The 16,884-nt window shown below is 37.4% G+C and overlaps 1 protein-coding gene across 2 annotated transcripts in view; it reads right to left on the reverse strand.

Annotated features, from left to right (window-relative positions):
- Positions 1–534: 534 nt before the first annotated feature.
- FAAH2 (fatty acid amide hydrolase 2) overlaps positions 535–16,884 on the reverse strand; it is an 84,849-nt gene continuing 68,499 nt past the window's right edge. The window contains exons 8-12 of one of the 2 annotated variants that reach the window (XM_081124888.1): positions 16,101–16,220; positions 13,931–14,042; positions 10,372–10,566; positions 871–942; positions 535–739 (exon numbers count right to left, since the gene is read on the reverse strand). In XM_081124888.1, the coding sequence (XP_080981014.1) occupies positions 642–739; positions 871–942; positions 10,372–10,566; positions 13,931–14,042; positions 16,101–16,220 (597 nt within the window). In that variant the 3' untranslated portion in view covers positions 535–641. Of the gene's footprint in view, positions 943–10,371; positions 10,567–13,930; positions 14,043–16,100; positions 16,221–16,884 lie in introns of both variants that reach the window. The other variant, XM_081124887.1, reaches the window with a different exon arrangement.

The following is a 16,884-nucleotide window of genomic DNA, read 5'->3' on the forward strand; positions in this document are numbered from 1 at the left end:
ATTTTCCTTCAGTTTTGAGCACTTTGTAACTTTCTGGCACAACAATCTGTTCCAGGATCATGTTTCAGTTTCTCTCTCTGTCCTGGAATCAGCAGCTTTTTCTTCAAGAAGCCCTGGTTCTTTTTTATTGGAAAAAGTATTTGAAAATGAAGATATGGGTTATATGTGATTATTTGTACTAAGCTGTCCTTGTTTCTAGACTCTCTTAGTGGACAGAACTATGACATACACTTTTTTGATGATATTGGAGGAGCTTTTCTTATTGCATTTTCATCTGCTTCCATACTCTTCTCCAGTTCCTCACTGTTCATACTAACTTATACTTACATGAATTCACTAAATAGTTCCCATGTCTTGTCTTTGTCACTATAGCTCTTAAGTGGAATTACCTTACTTCATGGTCTGCCTGGCAAACACATAACTGTCTTTCAATTCTTAGTTTAAGAATCATCTCCTCTATGAAGTTGCTTATGATTCCCTAATTAAAACTGTATATTCCCTTTTGTGATACCCTATTGTACTTAAAAAAGACACCATCACAGCATACAGAACACTTTATTGCACTTATTCATTTACATGCCCATCTTCTCCAGCAAACTGAGGGCAGGAATCAAATATTACCATTTTATTAAAGTCAACAGTTAGTGAAGGAAAGAAGAGGAGAAAGAATAACTGAACAAGTGATAATTTTGCAATTGTTTTTTCTTTACTTGCTTGCTGGTACTTGCTCTCACCGAACCTGTAGAAACACACATACACACTCATACTACAACTTTCCAGGACAGACCCAGCCCCCAAAACTTTTCTCTAAGTACTGAGCCACAGCCAGCGTCAGGTGATCATTAAAGGGTCCAGCCACGACCTGGATACCTAGAGGAAGTCCTTTGGCATTCAGACCCAGTGGGCACTGGGTCACAGGCAAACCCAGGGCACTGAAGATACCTGAATGAAACAAACAAGAATAATGTGAGAAGTCAAGATCTGTTCTAGAAAACTTATTTTCTCCCCTCAATTGTGTAACGATGATAATAGTTACAAACATAGAGTTTACTATCTGCTGAACTCATCTAGGGATTTGATGTGAATGAAACATTTGAATGATCACAACAAAATTCATGAGATAGAAACTATTAATTATTCCTATTTTACAGGTAAAATAATGAAAGAACAGAGAAGTTAGATAACATACCTACAATTACTGGGCTAGTAAAAGCTCAAATCAGGATCTGTATCCAGAAAATGTGAATAAGAGCTAGAGCTGTTTTCTGGCATGCTACTCCTAACCTGCCCTCTGTACCATTTTCAGAAAAATTAGAGTAAATGCTAATATGGGACAATATCTTCTTGCATTATGAATTTTTAAAATTTATGAACATTTGTAATATAATTTTGTGGTAGTTTAGATTTATAAATTGAAAATCATTACCTCATTCATGTTTTTACAGAGCATTACAGCAGTATAACTTGCATAAGATTTCCTGTTTTAAATGTATAAATTAATGGTAATAAATTATAAAATTATGTAGCCATCCCCACATTCTGTGTTTAGAATATCTTCATCACCCCAAAGAGAAACTACATAAAAGTTAGAAGTTACTCTCCATTCCCTTTTCCCTAATCCTCTAGAAACCAGTAATCTATGTTTTATCTCTATGGATTGACTACTCTGGACATTTACTATAAACGGAATCATATGACATGTAGTCTTTTTGTATCTGGCCTTCTTTTACTTAGCATAATGTTTTCAAGGTTCATCTAAGTGGTTCTTTCTTATTGCCAAAGAGTATGTCTACTGAATGGGTATATAAAATTTTGATTACAGGTTTCGCTAGTTGATGTCCAGTTGGGTTAATACCTTTTGGCTATTATTAATTATGCTGTGTTAAGCATTTTTGGGCAAGTCTCTGTATGGACATGTTTTTATTTTTGAGTATTTACCTGGTAGTGAAATTGACATGAGTCATATGGTACATTAATTTTTAATATTTTAAGGGAAATGCCCAACTGTTTTCCAAAAAAGCTGTACCATTTTTGTAATATGTTCATCAGCAATGTATTAAGGCTCCAATTTCTCCACATCTTTATTAACAATTATTTTTTATTATAGTTCTTCTAGTGGGTGTGCATATATCTCGTTGAGGTTTTAAAGATGCATTTCCTTGAGATTCCAAGATGACAGCAGATTGAGTAGAAGCTATACTGACACTCTCCCAGGACCAAACTGGAATTACAACTAAAATATAGAAAAATTATCTTGAATAATCAACTGAAGACTACCTGGATAGCACCCTCATAACCAAGGAGGAAAAGTGGAAACCACATAGAGACTGGTAGGAAGTATAGAGGCCTGAGGGGGCTGGCTGGGCTCCCACAGGCAGCCCCAGAAGGTCTGGAGGGCTATCTCAGCTGTGTGTGTGGGGGGGTTCCCACTGAGAACTCTGGGGTCTAAACCCCAAGCTGGGCTTCTCAGCCCAGAGCACCAGAACTAAGAAAGGGGCCCACAAAACATCTGGCTGTTAAAAGCAGCAGGGTTTCTGTCTGCCAGAGAGAGGTGCCTGGAAATGCAGGCACCCTCTTAAAGGGCCAAGGCACAAAGTTTCATCTGCAGCCACTCACCTGGGGCTCCAGAAGAGGGAGGGCAGAGTGGAGCTGTGTGAGGAGAATCTAGGGTTGTGGGCTCTGGAGATAGAGCACAGAGGGCACCCCTCTGGATTCCTGTGCTGAGTCATTCCCCAGTACTGCAGAGGACATCTTTCTTCGGCAGACATTTACAGTCCAAGCAGCTTTTGCCTGGGGGGGGGGGGGAAGCATTTGCCCCACCCTGTTGGAAAACCTCTCGCCCCACCCTGTGGAGTTTCTACAGCATGAGGCTAATTAAGAGACTGAATAACAATCAGTCGCCCCACCCTGTGGAATTTCTACAACCTGAAGCTCATTAAGATACTGAATAACAATCAGCCTCTGGGTGCTTTGAGTCTTTGCCTTATTTTCTTGTGGACCCAGGACTTGGAAAAGCAGACCTTGGTGAATATCTTGGTCCTTTCCAAATGCACCCAGCCACAGCAGAGGGAACCACAAGCTGTGGAGTGTGGAAAGCTTCAATCAGGGCACTCAAGGCCAGTCACAAACAGTGTCTGACATTGGCCTACACCAGAAACCATACAAAAGACTGGGAGTCCTACCAGATCTACCTAATACATAGAAACAAAGCCAAATAGGCAGCGAAAATGGGAAGACAAAAACAAACAAACAAACAAAAAATTAGACCCAAGTGAAAGAACAAAAGAATTATCCAGAACAAGAGCTAAATGAAATGGAGATAAGCAATCTATCAGATATAGAGTTCAGAATACTGATCATAAGGATGCTCAACAGCATGAGAAGAGAAATGGAAACTATGAAGGAAATTAAGAACGACATAGTAGAAAAAAAAAAAAAAAAAACATTGGAAGGAATGAACAGCAGACTACAGTAAGCTGAGGATTCGATCAGTGAATTAAAAGGCATGGTAGGAAAAAAAACACTCAATCAGAGAGCCAAAAAGAGAAAACAATTAAAAAACAGGAGGACAGTCTAAGGGAGCTGTGGAGTAATGAAATATAACAATATTCGCATCATAGGAATGCCAGAAGAGATAAAGTAAGCAAGAGTTAGAGAACCAGTTGGAAGAAATAATGGCAGAAAACTTCCCTACCCTGGTGAAGGAAGAAGTCGCACAAATTCAGAAGACACACAGAGTCCCAAGCAAGAAGAACCCAAAGAGGCTCAAACCCAGACACATCATAATTAAAATGCCAAGAATTCAAGACAAAGAGAGATTCTAAAGGCCACAAGAGAAAAGCAAGCTGTTACCTACAAAGGAGCTCCCAGAAGGCTGTCAGCTGATTTCTCACCAGAAACTCTATAGGCCAGAAGGGAATGGCATGAAGTATTCAAGGTAATGCAAAGCAAGAATCTGAAACCAAGACTTCTCTATCCAGCAAGGCTATCATTCAAAATAGATGGTGAAATAAAGAGCTTCCCAGACAAAAAAAGGCTAATGGAGTTTATCACCACCAAACCAGCATTGCAAGAACTCTTAAAGGGACTGCTGTAACCAGAAGTTGAAATAGGATGAGAAACATAGGCATAGAGAAATAAAATGGCAATAGATAAGTATCTATCAATAATAACCCTAAATATAAATGGATTAAATGATCCAATCAAAAGACATAGAGTAGCTGAATGGATAAGAAAACAAGACCCAAATATATGCTGTCTACAAGTGAAACTCCTCAGAACAAAAGACTCACATAGGCTGGGGGGAAAAAAACACTTCTGGAGGACTTTAAGGGAGAGATGGACAGCAATTCAATCATAGTAGGGGACTTTAATACCCCACTGAATGTACTGGACAGATATTCCAGACAAAAAAATCAACAACAAGGAAACAGTGACTCTAAATGATGCGCTAGATCAAATATATTTACAGAACATTTCACCCCAAAGCTGCAGAATATACATTCTCCTCAAGTGCACATGGGACATTCTCAAATCAGACCACATGTTAGGACAAAAAACAAGTCTCTACAAAGTCAAGTAGATTGAAATTATATTAAGCATCTTCTCAGACATCTGCACGATGGAATAAAAAAGGATCCCTTACCCTTTGAGACAGCATGGTGGGACTTGAAGAGTATTATGCTAAGCAAAATAAGCCATTCAGAAGAAGACAAGTATCACATGATCTCACTCATATGTGGAATCTAATGGAACAAAATAAACTGATGAACAAAATGGATCCAGAGACATAGAAGCATGGACCAGACTGAGGACTCTCAGAGGGAAGGCAGGGGTGGGTAGGGGGTGGGGGAGTGGGGAGATATTAACCTAAGAACTTATATGCATATATGCATAACCCATGGACACAGACAATAGTGTGGTGAAGGCCTGGGGTGGGGCAGGGTGGAGGGGATCAATGAGGAGGGGAAAAGGGGACATTTTTAATACTTTTAAAACAAAAAATAAATATGCATTTCCTTAATGACCAATAATGTTGAGCATCTTTTCATGCACTTTTTGGCTATTTGAATGTTTTCTTTGTTAATATACCTATTGAAATCTCCTGTCCATATTTAAATTGAGCTTTAGTCTCATTATTGAGTTGCAAGGGTTCTTCATGTAGTTGGAATATAAATCACTTAGTGGATGCATAATTTGCAAACAATTTCTCCTAGTCTGTGAATTTTTTACTTTCTTGAAGGTGTCTTTTAAATAGAAAAGTGTTTAGTTTTCGTGAAGTTCAACTTACCAGTTTTTTCTTGTACTGCCAGTACTTTTGGTGCTGAATCTAAGAAATCTTTCCCAAACCCAGGGTCACAAAGACTTACTCTTCTGTTTTCTTCAAAATCTATTATAGTTTTAGTTTTTACATTTAGGTCTGTGATCCACTTTAAATTTTTTGTAAATGGTGTGTGATATGGGTCTGATTTAATTCTTTTGCATGTAGACATCCAGTTACTGCAGCACTATTTATTGAAAAGCCTGTTATTTCCCTATGAAATTGTCTTGAACATAAATATGTAAATCAATTGAACATAAATATGTTTGTACTCTGAATTCTATTCCACTTATTATGTATGTGTGTATATACACTTTGTGGGACTGTGATGTGTATTATTAAAGAGGAGTTCCTTCTGAGCTTGAATTCCTTAGTTGAACAGATCTATGTATGAATACCAATAATCATTAGAAGGACAGCAGGCTGCTGCTGTGCCTCATCAATAAAACACATTCCTCCCACATCCCCTTATTTTCTTCTTGGACATTTTGCCAGAAGGGCTGGGAGCAAGTGTTTAGGTAAGCAAGTGGGGTTTGCTACCTGCTTCTGAAAGGTCCTGTAGGATGTACTGTTTCTCCAACATTTGTAACATCATGAATGCACATGATTGGAAAAGACTGGGATACACTATGCAGCACCAGCTCTCCTTAGCTGTCTTTGTTGATAGGGAGGCCAATGAGATTAAATAGGCAAGGCCATTTGCACTGTCAAGAGTGGGAGGTTTTCAAGAGGAGGGAAAACTCCCAAACTCTTTTTGTGAGGCCAGAATCATACTAATCCCCAAACCAGATAAGGACACTACAAAGAAAGAAAATTACAGGCCAATATCCCTGATGAACATAGATGCTAAAATCCTCACTAAAATACTAGCAAACCGGATCCAGCAATACATTAAAAAGATCATACATCATGACCAAGTGGGATTTATTCCGGGGATGCAAGGCTGGTACAACATCCACAAATCAATAAGTGTGATACTTAACATAAGCAAAACAAAGGACAAAAATCATATGATCATATCAATAGATGCAGAAAAAGCATTCAACAAGATCCAGCACCCATTTCTGATAAAAACTCTCAGCAAAGTGGGAATAGAGGGATCATACCTCAACATAATAAAGGCCATATATGACAGACCTACAGCCAACATCATACTCAATGGGCAAAAACAAACCATTTCCATTAAAAACAGGAACAAGACAGGGATGTCCACTTTCACCACTCTTATTCAACATAGTAATGGAAGTCCTCACCACAGCCATCAGACAGGAAGAAAACATAAAAAGGTATCCAAATTGGAAAGAAGGAAGTAAAACTGTCATTGTTTGCAGATGACATGATATTGTACATAGAAAACCCTAAAGACTCCATCAAAGTACTACTAGATTTGATAAACGAATTTAGCAAGGTAGCTGGATACAAAATCAACATCTGGAAATCAATGGCATTCTTATACACCAACAATGAACTTTTAGAGAGAGAGACTAAAAAAACAAAACCATTTACCATTGCAACTAAATAAATAAGATACCTAGGAATAAACTTAACCAAGGATGTAAAAGACTGTACTTGGAAAACTATGTGACACTGAAAAAAGAAATAGAGGAAGATTTAAACAGGTGGAAGAATATACCATGCTCATGGATTGGAAGAATTAATATCATTAAAATGACCATACCACCCAAAGCGATTTATAAATTCAATGCAATTCCTATTAAAATACCAACAGCATATTTCACAGACATAGAAGAAACATTTCGAAAATTTATATGGAACAAAAAAGACCCCGAATAGCTGCAGCCATATTGAGAAAAAAGAACAGAGTGGGAAGGATCACATTACTGGATTTCAAACTATTACAAAGCCATTGTAATCAAAATGTCCTGGTACTGGTACAACAGGCATATAGATCTGTGGAACAGAACAGAGACCGCAGAAACAGACCCACGCCATTATGGTCAGTTAATATTTGACAAAGGAGGCAAGAGTATCCAATGGAGTAAAGACAGTCTCTTCAATAAGTGGTGCTGGGAAAATTGGACAGATACATGCAAAAAAATGAAACCAGATCACCAACTTTCACCATACACAAAAATAAACTCAAAATGGATAAAAGACTTAAATGTAAGTCACAAAACCATAAAAATCCTGGAAGAAATCATAGGCAGTAAAGTCACAGACATCCCATGTAGTGGAATTTTCACTGATACATCTCCTAGGGCAAGAGAAACAAAAGAAAAAATAAACATATGGGACTACATCAAACTAAAATCTTCTGCACAGCAAAAGAAAACAGCCTCAAAATACAAAGGAACCCCACAGTCTGGGAAAACATATTTGCCAAGGATGAATCTGATAAGGGGCTAATTTCCAAAGTGTACAAAGAACTCATATTACTCAGCAAGAGGAAGACAAACAACCCAGTTAAGAAATGGGCAAAGGACCTGAATAGACACTTCTCCAAAGAGGACATACAGATGGCCAAGAGACATATGAGAAAACGTTCAACGTTGCTAATCATCAGAGAGATGCAAATTAAAACCACAATGAGTTATCACTTCACACCTGTCAGAATGGCTGCCATCAACAAATCAACAAACGACATGTGCTGGGGAGGGTGTGGAGAAAGGGGAACCCTAGGACACTGCTGGTGGGAATGCAGACTGGGGCAGCCACTATGGAAAACAGTATGGAGGTTCCTCAAAAACTTAAAAATGGAGCTGCCGTTTGACCCAGTGATTCCGTTCCTAGGAATATATCCTAAGAATCCTGAAACACTAATCAGAAAGAATATATGCACCCCGATGTTCATAGCAGCACAGTTTATAATAGCTAAGACCTGGAAACAGCCCAAGTGCCCAACAGCCCAAGTGGATGAGTGGATAAAAAAGCTGTGGGACATTTACACCATGGAATACTATGCAGCTGTAAAGAAGGATAATCTCGTACCCTCTGGGACAGTATGGATGGACCTGGAGAAAATTATGCTAAGTGAAACAAGCCAGGCAGGGAAAGAGAAACATCACTTGATCTCGCTTATACGTGGAATCTAAAGAACTTAATAAACTGATGAATAGAATAGATTCAATGACATGGAAGCATAGATGAGACTGATGAATGTCAGAAGGATGGAGGAGGGTGGGTGGGTGGAGAGGGAGAGAGTATCCAAGGAATTTATATGCAGATATGCACAACCCAAAGACAGGGACAATGGTGAGGAGAGGGACTGGGGAGGGGTAAGAGACGGGGTGGAACGGGTCATTGAGGAGAAAAAGGGACATCTGTAACATTTTAAACAAAAATAAAATTTAAAATATTAAAAAAAAAAAAAAGGGTGGGTGGTTTCTGGGACTCCTGCCTATTGAGGCTGTTGGGAGGAGCAAATATGGGAGAGGGGAATATATGGGTGGCCAAAGTCTGTCCTTTTCTGTTGTTATGCTATTACACATCTATTCGAGAATCTTGGCCAGTCATGATTTCAGCTATCACCTATGAGCAAATGACCTGACCCACGTTTCAGACCTATATAACCAAATTCGTATTTGACATCTCCAACTGAATGTCACATAGAAACCTCAAACTACCAAAAAAAAAAAAAAATAGCCTTGCAAAGTAACCTCTTTCCTCAAGGAATGCCATCTAGACAGAGAGTTAAGACACAAAGTTAAAAAGATCTCTGATAAAACAAGAAGAAATATTCTCAGAAACCAACAAAGTTGCGATTTTGATAAAAAGTGGTAGAGAATCTCAAAAGAAGGGTCTTTCACTGTAGGCTGAGTATGGGAGTAGTCAGAGTTGAGATACGAACTCGGTTTTCAAAAATGAGTTGGTCTTGGGCTAAAATTCAGGCTAAGTTGCTCTTTTTAATCTCTGGGAACATAAGACTAGACTAATCTCTTGTGTTAGTAATTAATAATTAGGGAGCAAGCTAATAAATGACATGTAAATGTTTATAAAACTAAATTAAATAAAAAATAAAAACAAAAGTAGAACAAAACCAAATCAAAAAGCTGTAACTGGTAACTTCCTCTTTAGGTTCTTTCCTATAGAAAATTATGTTTCCTGTCTTCAGAACTTAAGTAGGTAGGTGATAAAAATTTAGGCAGAAAGTTGTTTCAAAGATTCAAGGAATTGGAAGTGAGTGACCAAAGCCAAGAATTAAGAGTGAAGATGAGTAAATGAAGGATATAAACTGTTATTTGATACCCTCTCCCCCTCATCCTCCACAACCCTATGCCAAGTACTTTACATGCATTATATAATTTACTCTTGACAGCAACAGTGCAATTACCCTGAATTCCTAGAGGAGGAAATAGATTCAGAAACATTCAATGTCTTGCACCAGGAAACACAGGTAGAAACTAATAAGAGTCAAGTATTTGAACTCAAAGAAACCAATCTCCAAATTCCAAGTTAAAGTGGACCATAGGTTTCTAGAGTAGGGAAGCATATAGTGTGGTTCCCTGGAAGAGACCTTATAGAAACCATAGAAACTGACCCGGTACATTTCCAGGGGCCTTTAGATCTCACATAACCACAGTACAGACACAGCTCCCAAACCAGTTGAAACTGAAATAAATTAATTGGGTGAATACTAGAATGAATCAAACTCAGACGTGATAATAGCTAGGCAAATAGATGATCAACTTGGAGAATTATATTTTGTACTAGCATTTTCTGGGAAGCCACAAATCCTGGGAAAACAGCTGACTTGGCTTTACCATTTATCAGAAGAGCCAAGGCAGCCTTTGGCTTCAGTCGGTTCATGCGGTGTTACTGGAGACAAGTCACTGAACCTCCCTGAAGCTCGGTGCTGTAAAACGTGATACTCATACTCACTTGCAGGGTTCTTGGGGAGAATGCAGGTATTAAGGAAATTATCTTCCACATATGACAATAGCAACTGTTTTCTGCAATTTGTTTTTAATTGAACATCATTTTTGGACATGCATGTATAAAACTTGTCCAACAGCAAAAGGAAAGTACACTTCTCTTGGAAAATATCTCTATTCCTTTAAGATTAAAGATTGTAAAGGAGTAGAGTTAGGTACCTGTGTAAGCAAAGTTGAAAGGCCTTGTCAGAGGAACGTGATGCTTGGGAGCCACTGTGGGATGGGAGGGATATAAGAAGATACCATCATCAGCCAGCATCTCCACCAGTTCTTTATGCAGGCTCTCTGCCATCGCCTTGTACCTTTTGTATTTCTCACTGCTGTACTTCAGCTTTTCTTCCAACAAGGCCAGTCCTACAGAATGATTACATATAACAAGTTAAAGTATGAAACTTCATTTTAAATCCTAGCCTTCTTTAGTTTATCTTTTCATATTCTAGAACATTGAGAAAGTTAAAAAGTGATAAAAAAGAAACCTTGTAACCTGGCCACCCATACATGAACACTGCTGACCATTTAATATTAACTCCTGGTCTTTTTTGGTGATGCTATATATCAACGTCCCAGCTTCTCCAACAGAATGTTACATCGTAAGGATTTTTATGACTATATAATATTTTAATTGTAGAAATGTATCATAGGTTTTTCTTTAACTAGCCCATGATTGTTGGGCATATAAACTTTTTCCAAAATTTAAATGCTGCAACAAACATCATGCATGCAACTCTTAGAAAAACTTTATAATGGAATTACAGTTTTAGAGGATTCTATTTAATATATCTTCAAGTTTTAAATTATATTTTATGAAAAGATTTTTAATACATACATATGTATACATATTTTCACATTAGTTAAGTATACATCATAAGTGCTTAATAAATAATATTTAGTATTTAATATTAATTTATTTTAAAATAGTTTACTTATTTTTAAAATAAGTTTTTGTTCCTATTATGAAAGAAACATAAGTCTAATAAAAAATAAGAAAAGATTAAAGTAGAATAAACAACTTGCCAAGAAATACAGTACCCAGGGAAAATAATTGTGAATATGTTAGTACACTTAGTTCATGTACTTTTCTATGCAACTGCATGTAAAATTTTCCACTCATTAACATACATAAATACACATTATCAACATAGCTTTATAAACTTGGCTGTAAGTGCCTGCATACAACTTCATCCTATATATGAATCATAATTCACTACCTATTCCTCTGTTAAACATTTAGGATCCTTATAATTTTTTGTTATTATAAACCATGCTGCAATGCACATCTCTATGAACAATTTTTTTACTATGGTTTAGAATATATATTTTTAATTATGTCTTTACTGATTTCAGAGAGAGGAAGGGAGGGAGAGAGAGAGGTAGAAACATCAATGATGAGAGAGTCATTGATCGGCTGCCTCCTGCATGCTCCCTGCTGGGTATCGAGCCCACAACCCGGGCCTGTGCCCTGACAGGGAATCAAACTGTGATCTCCTGGATCATAGGTCGATGCTCAACCACTGAGCCATGCTGGCCGGGTATGGTTTGGAATATTTTTATCTGAAGAGTCTAGCTTGTGGCCAAAATCCCTGTGTGATTTTTCAGGTATGACCATTAGCAATTAAAAAAGATTTATCCGGAAATACTCAAGGGGGCAAGCTCCTCTCTGCAAGCCAGATATGGTGTACAGACAACGCAGTGAAATGTCTATAAGCTGTTGCAGTCAAGGACTCAAGCTCCTCTAGCCTGTGATGTTCTTGTGCATATTTGCATTCTTAGCCAAGGCACCTAGATCTCTTTATCTGAGGCCTTTGGCAGAAGTCTTCTTCAGGTGTCTCTGCTGAGGCCTCTTTATGGGAAAGGTAGAGGAAACCTTGAAGACATTTTTCCCCACTCCGACTTACTACTCAGGACTTTTCCACTCGTAGTCTCTCTCGTAGTCTTCATCTTGTTCCTGACCTCATGATCTGTAAAACTGCTGGAGCCTTTTGTTCAGGGCTCCTTTAACAGTGAGAAAAATCTCCACTTGTGCTGATCCATTTGACCCTTGACTAGTGCAAATTTTTATAGGGGAAATGGGAAAGGGAGGAGTTGTTGTTTTTCCAGTTTAGCCTCTTGCTTATACTATCACTGCAACTAAAGGCTTCACTGTTACTTTTATTTTGACGTGTTGCTTTAATTAGCTATCTCAACACAGGACAGCTCAGCTAAGCCCCTGACATTACCTAGGATGAAAAAATATGATTTCTTTTGCATGAATTGAGCTGGCATAAGACAACACAAGAGTTCCTTAGAGACTTGATATCAGTATACCACTGTCCTTGAATTTTCATGGCTATGCACAAGAAAGAGGACATCGGTGACTAGAATACTGTCAAGGTTCTTTTGAAGAAAAGTAACTCTGACTAATATTTGGCAAGTGAGTACTTTGAGTGCTCATTGTCCTTAAAATTATTTTCCTGATGATATCAGAATATTAGGGCCTTTTTCCAAAAATAGAGCAATTTCTGATGATAGAGACCTCATTAGTAGAGCTATGTAATAATAACGACAAAGATAAAAAGAGTTCCTATTTATTGAGTCTTTATGATGTTCCAAGATTTGTGGCTTCATCTTTATAAACTTGAAATTGCCAGTATATGCATGATTAGGCTGTATTTCACATATTCTAGATTCATAATCTCATTTAACTAGCAAAACAATGCCAGGAAGTACATATTGTTTAATCCACTCAGTTATGTAGGTAATATATACTTTTATTAATTCCATTTTATAGATAATAAAGATGAATCACTGACAATATAAGCGACTGAATGATGAATCTCAGAGGGAAGGGGGGTGGGAAGGTGGGGAGAGGGGGGAGATATTAACTAAAAAACTTACATGCACATATGCATAACCCATGGACACAGATAATAATGTGGTGAGGGACTGGGGGAGAATGGGGGTGGGGTAGAGGGGGTCAATAGAGAAAAAAAGGGGACACCAGTAATTCTTTCAACAATAAAGATAAATTTTAAAAACTTTTATTTTTTTTAAAAAGCCTCCCATTTTGTATAACTCCTCAGAGTATCTCTCTGCTTGCTGAATGAGGTGCTACCCAATTCATGAATTGTTTAATAAAGCCAGTTAGATCTTCAAAAACAAAATAAATAAAGGGATAACACATGAAAGGTACCAAAAATCTAATATTTGGCAGTAGGTACTCAATGAGCATTTGTTTACAATAACAACAATCACCAACTCTGCATCAAGTGTCCATAGCTGCACTAATTTCTTTGGTGAGCTGCTTCAACTACTGTATATGACCAATAATTAACATTTGATAGGTTAATTCACCTAAATATTACTGAATGGGCCTTTCCCCAAAGTCAAATATATTGTCCAAAATTTCCATTTAGATATTTAAAAACAATACATGATACAGAAAAAGCATCTTAGGCATTTGAATTTGTAAGGCAAACATTTGAAGAGTACTCTTTAATTTAGTAGCCATCTAACCTTTATGAATTAAAGTTTCTCAACCTAAAATGGGCATTATAATAGATACATTACAAATCAATAGGATAAAATGCACAGGACAGTGCTTGGCACATAGTGATATGTGAGCAGATGATGGATACTAATTCATTATTCATATATTTCAGCTTTCCTCAGTGTTGTGATGTGGTAAGATGTTCTTCTCTCCCCTAAAGATATCAAACTGGAGAAAAGATGATTTACATACCAATGGCTGGGATGGTGTGCACTGATAGGCCTAAGCACCATTTCATCAATTCCCACAGAGGGTTGATAGGTTTCCCATGGTCACTAAGCAGATCCACAAATTTCACAGGTTCCTGACAGTGAAGAAAACTTTATTAACCAATTCACCCCAATACATTTAATTAAAAAAAAAGAATGGGGAAAGGAAGAGATTAAAATGTAAATGTGAAAATAAACATATCAAAGTGCTAAAACAGGAAATACAAGTATTCTCTCAAAAAAAGTATGGCTAAGACAAAAAATATGAATAGGAATGGTCATAGCAGCACTAGGAAAAATAGCCACATACCAATCAGTTGATGAATAGGGAAACAAAAGGCATTAATTCAACAGAATATTATCCAGCCATAAAAGAAATAAGGTACTGATACAAGGTACAACATGGATAAAATGTAAAAAACATTACGCTAAGTGAAAGAAGCCAGTTACAAAACACCACACAATGTATGATTCCATTTATTCGAAATGTCCAGGGTAAAGAAATCTATACATACAGAAAGTAGATTAGTTTTTGCTTAAGGCTGTGGATAGGGCAGTGAGGATTTTGGAGGGGGTGACTGATAATGAGCATGAGTCTCTTTTTATGGTGATGAAAATGTTCTAAAATTGACTGTAGTGGTAGTTGCACAATTCTGCATATGTTTTAAAAATCATTTAATTGTATGCTTTAAAAGAGTGCTTTACATGGTGTATACATTGTAACTCAATAAACCTCCTATAATAAAGTGGTAAAATGGCCATAAACAAGTATGGTTGAGAAAACGACCACATCCTTTTTCCACAGTAAAAGCTTCAAGTATCAACCATATAACGCACCTGCTCATAAGAGATGGGCCATTACTGAGCAACACGGTAGAGTGCCTATGAACACCAGCTCTGAGTCAGCGGTGAGAGCAGACCAGTTTTTTGCCCTTTTGTCTTATGTCAGGTTTTTAATATCAGGATCAACTTTAACAATCAGCACCTACGTTATAAGTTTCTCCAAGTTATGAGAGAGTATCTCCTGCAAGTGAACTCAGAATAAAATTTTTGTTACTGATCTTTGCCTTAGTTTTGTTCATACTCTGCGAACCTACATGTCAGTTAAACATCCAAGCTTGAGGATTTACATGAACTTCCTATTCTGAGAGATTTCCAAGGTGCTTATATAAAAGAAACAATTTATTTGTTTCTGAAACACAAGTATAGTGACTGATAATTTATTTTCCTTAAGGTAGAAAGGGATCGTGAAAGTGCTCCCTTATTGAAGGGTTACTAAATGTCAGAAACTTTACCAGAAATATTCTTAATCCAGAAAATAATCTTGTAACACAGGTATAATACTTTCATTTCACAGGTGAGTAAAGAAGAGATTAAGAACTCCCCCACCAAAAAGAAAACAGAGCTAAAAAGTGACTTGTGATTTGAATTTGAGTCTGTCACACTCCTAATGGCCAGCATATGTACAAAAGTTCAAAGACTTGAAAATAATTTTCCTATTTTTTCATAATGTCGACTTTAACTTATTACTCTTGAAGAATTCATATTTAAATTTTTCAATAAATCTGAAGAAATCATAAGTAAAACATCTTTCACAAGTACCCAGATCAGTTTCCAAACTTAGCAAATAACAGGAGGCTGAAATTACACGGTAGAAAAGCAGATAACTGTGTGCACATCCTTAAAAACCTCTGATGGGGGAGGCAAAGTGGGATCTTGACAACTGGGGTTATCTAATCACTTTATGCTTTATTGAAGCCTAAATGCTCTGATAGCCAGCACACTCTATAATGGAATAAATCTCATGCCCCGTGCCTTTGCCCACAATGTTACCTCTGCTTGAAACACCTTTTATCACTTCTTTACTGGTTAAGGACTTCAAAATATTCAAGTATTGGTGGATAGAAACTCCTCCACCAGGAAGCTTTCCCTGACTTCCACATATAGATGGGATTGCCCTTTCTGATCCTACAACCATATATGCTTATACCAGTGTAGCACTCACCGAACTGCATAATCTTTCATTATTTAACTATGTCACCTATTTGCTTATGAATTTCATTTTTCCATATCTATAACATATGGCCCATATGTTAATATGGTCAATAAATATTTATAAAAAAAGAAGAAAGGAAGGAAAGCAGTGAACATACCGTCCCATCATGTCCCTTTTCTGACATCATTGTGACCCATAACTGAAAAGAATACTTCATTTGCTTCAGTTTAACATGTTGAACTGAAGCTCCTAGCATATTTTCCAGGTTATCCACAACCTAAAAAAATCAAGATAAAACAACAGACAAACATGTTTAGGAAAAAGAGATATCACTGGAGTGTGATGTAAGCAAGATGGTTGACAAGGAAGTTTTAGGTCCTCATTTCTTCATGGAAACACCAATATACAGACCAAAGTAGCTCTGTGAGATCTCTGGAGGCCAGTTAAGAAACTGCAGCAATAAAACAAATGACCAAAAAATGAAAGCTGCACTCAAAATGCTCAGAAATCTCATGGTACCTTTGCACATTCTTGCCCCATCCCGTTCTTGGCACAGTGCAGAAAGACAGGGAAGAACCCACCCAACTACTAACTTCTACTTTGAGACTGAATGAAAAGAGTGGAATTTGCTTGCAGTGTTCTGGTTAGTATAGGGGCAGCCTGGGTCAACCAGTTTATCTTTTGCCTGGAAGGGAGCACTGATGGGAATAGAGGCATAGTTTGTATATCATGTTGGAAGCTGTCAAAAGCAGTGGTTGGAGCTGTGGCATAAGAGTTGCAGGGTCACTGCAGGCCTGTGGGTGTCTAGGTATAAGATATTACAGGCAGAGCAATAATATAAAATAACTAAGGGCTTGAGAAGAAGCAAGGATGAGACATTTAGGGAAATAAAGACATTAAAAAGTAGTCATATGTACAGAGGAACTGGAATTTAAAAATGT

This window comes from Miniopterus schreibersii (genome assembly GCF_964146895.1).
Source record: "Miniopterus schreibersii genome assembly, chromosome: X".
Classification (NCBI taxonomy): Eukaryota; Metazoa; Chordata; class Mammalia; order Chiroptera; family Miniopteridae; genus Miniopterus; species Miniopterus schreibersii.